The sequence below is a fragment of the Lathyrus oleraceus genome, chromosome 7 (assembly GCF_024323335.1).
Source record: "Lathyrus oleraceus cultivar Zhongwan6 chromosome 7, CAAS_Psat_ZW6_1.0, whole genome shotgun sequence".
NCBI lineage: Eukaryota > Viridiplantae > Streptophyta > Magnoliopsida > Fabales > Fabaceae > Lathyrus > Lathyrus oleraceus.
Window position 1 is genome coordinate 187,107,694 of NC_066585.1, and position 3,457 is coordinate 187,111,150.

The 3,457-nt window shown below is 25.6% G+C and overlaps 1 protein-coding gene across 1 annotated transcript; it reads right to left on the reverse strand.

The window, feature by feature from the left end:
- Positions 1-324: 324 nt before the first annotated feature.
- Positions 325-1,938, reverse strand: LOC127102809 (berberine bridge enzyme-like 14). Its single transcript, XM_051040140.1, has one exon. The coding sequence runs from the start codon at positions 1,918-1,920 to the stop codon at positions 325-327; it is 1,596 nt and encodes a 531-aa protein (XP_050896097.1). The 5' UTR covers positions 1,921-1,938.
- Positions 1,939-3,457: the final 1,519 nt, after the last annotated feature.

Below are 3,457 nucleotides of genomic sequence, written 5' to 3' on the forward strand. Positions count from 1 at the left end.
ATAATAATAATAATAATAATAATAATAATAATAATAAATAATAATAATAATATAATAATAATAATAATAATAATAATAATAATAATAATAATAATAATAATAATAATAATAATAATAATAATAATAATAATAATATATATAATATAATAATAATAATAATAATAATAATAATAATAATAATAATAATAATAATAATAATAATAATAATAATAATAATAATAATAATAATAATAATATAATAATAATAATAATAATAATAATAATAATAATAATAATAATAATAATACCATTTATTTCTTCGAGACTTAACACTAGATGTGATTTCTACACTACATATGACCTAATAGGTATACTTTGTTCATATCTAAAAAAATTATCAGGATCAACCTTAGTTTTCACCTTCACTAGTCTTTCAAAATTATCTTTGAAATACTTGGTTCCATAAGTTCTAGCAATGTCAAATTTGGTTACATTACTGTGTTGATTAAACCCCACATCAACATCCCTATAGTTCAGGAATGCCTCCCTCGGATAATTTGAGACATATGGAGTCATGAATTCTTCAACCGATTTTGAAAAGTTCAAATGACTTTTAGTATTTCCATGAGATTCGTCAATCCAATTATTAAAATACCCAATCAGAAACAAATTCCCTGCTCTGTGAGGAAACGGCGTTTCTGATGGCAATATCTCTTCCATTCTTCCACCATAAGGATTCCATTGCATAAACATAGTCCCACCTTCAATCATCAACTTCCATAGAGATTTTATAGCTTCCTTTGGAATAGGTTTCTTCACATAATCAGATTTACGTTTGAAATAAAGTGCGTCAGATTCTTTTGGTTCATTCAACATTGATTCTATTGGAGTACCAATTGGACTGTCATACCAAAAAACAGTGCTATTAATCCAAGGCATTAATATGCAATCACTTTTCTTCAAACCTAATTCTGGGAAACTATCACTCACCAAAGGTAAGAGCCTTTCAATTGTCCCTAAAAATTGACCAACGAAATTAATTTGCATAATCTTTTTACCTGTTTCACCAATTTGAACAACATTATGAACGACTCTAATGAAAAGATCTTTATCGAATTTTGGTGCAACTAATTGCCATTTGTAAGCAATATCAGTTGCACCTTCATCCACAGTCCTTGACACATTGAAAACAGTAACTTGTGGAGGAACCTGAACCAGTTTGATTTTCCATGAAAGAATAACACCAAAACTAGCTCCACCACCACCTCTAATAGCCCAAAAAAGATCTTCTCCCATTGATTTTCTATCAAGGATGTTTCCGCTGGCATCAACAATTTTTGCATCAATGATATTATCAACAGAAAGACCATATTTTCTCATCAAATTTCCATATCCACCACCAGAATAATGACCACCAGCACCTAAAGTAAAACAAACTCCAGCTGGGAAAGCAAGCGAATTACTTTTCTTTGCAATATTATAATAAATCTTACCATTTGTTGCACCAGATTCAACCCATGCTGTTTCTTCTTGTACATTGACATCAACTGAATTGAGATGCAATGTGTCAAGTACAACAAAAGGCACATCTGATACATATGAGTAACCTTCACTGTCGTGGCCGCCACTTCGAATTCTGATTTGAATGCTATTACTTTTGGCACATTTAACTGTTGCTTGGACATGAGAAGCATCTTTTGGGGTTATAATTGCCAAGGGTTTTGGTGTTGTTGCTGTTTTAAATATCTTGTTAAGTATTTTCATGTTGAGGATGGTTGAAAATGAGGGTTTGTTGGGTGTGTAAATGACTTTAGAGACGGTGGAATTAGGAGAAAAACATTTGATAAAATTTTGGATGGGTGATTGTGATGTTGCAGTTGAAATAGACATGACAATTGTTAAAATTGTTAAGAGAAAATTCAATGTCCCCATTGTTACCATGGTATAGTAACAATGTCGGGTGCTTCTTTGATGTGCCTCTTTTCGTGCAACATTCCACACTATATATATTCACGAATCATCCACTTTTTCAATGAATAAAAAAAATATCATTTTTTAAAATGAAAAAAATATTAAAGATTTATTTGAAACACTTTTCAAAAACACTTTTCCATTCTTAATTTTTTTTACTAAAACTTGTTTGACAACAAACTTGGTAAAATTAATTTTCAAAACCACTCCTGTATTTTATTTTTGGGAACTACAAAACAGGTAAATATACAAGTTTTCCTTTTTTACTCTCTCATCCTATTTATAATATAATTTCTTTTTAAATTATTGAATAATTATTATATATTGTCTAATGATAAATCAAATACAATAATTATTTAATAAACTTAAAAAATATTTTTTGATATAAATGGAATTAGAGTAGTAATTTTCAGTTTTAGTATTTAGTTTGTTTTTTCATTTTTATTTTAATTTACTGTATTAATGTAAAAATGTCAAAAAGTTGTGTTGAAAAAGATGTTTAGAAATGATTTAAAAAAATACCTAAATATATTTGTAAGTTAACCGGTTTAGCAAAACTGCTCCATAAATTTCATTAAATCAATTTAAAAATTCAAACCATTTATATCATAAAATGACCCGTCCATATTTGTAAATTAAAATTAAACCGGTTTATCATTTGTTATTTTATTTATTTTCTATTGTTTGTTTTTTTGTTATTCTGCTCTTCTGCGTTCAAGGCAATTTGGTTGAAGTATTATAAAGAATGGATGGAATTTGCGGTCCTCGTTCATGACTTTTCTCTAATATAATATTTCTCAATAAAAACACATCACTTAATACTTTTTTCTAACGACGTTTCTAATTTTATTTTTTCATTAATATATACTATATAAATTCTCTCCTTTAGGTATTTGGTTGATATAAATTACTCTCTATCTCATAATATTTATTATATTTAATTATTTCATATATATATAGTAATAAAAAATAAAAATGAAAAATAGTTAAATTCTAATTATTCATTAATTATAACGATTTTAAATAATAGTCATAGTCTTATTTTTGAAAATATTATGTTATAAACAATGTAATCAAAATCATATTGGATTGGACAATTCAACCGGTTTGATCCCGAATCAAAATTTAAGAATAATCAAAATATAAATAAAAAAACTGATTGAAATTCAAACAAAAATTGAAAAATATTTTATATTATTATTCTTAAATATAAAAAAAATTATTTATTTATAATCAATTCAATCAGAATCCAAATGCAATCAATTTTTAAAATCTTATACTTGTTGGATGCCAAGTCCAATTTAGATTACTTGGTTATAAAGTGTTTTGTGAATTAATCACGACATTATATAAATTTTATTAAAATTATTTATTCTATCATATAATAAATAATAATTTAAATTAAAACCTGTATTATCATTATTATATAATTTTAAAATTAAATTAACTTAACAACATAATAAATTTTATATTGCAGACTAAATTGTAATAAAGAGTTTTCTTTTGT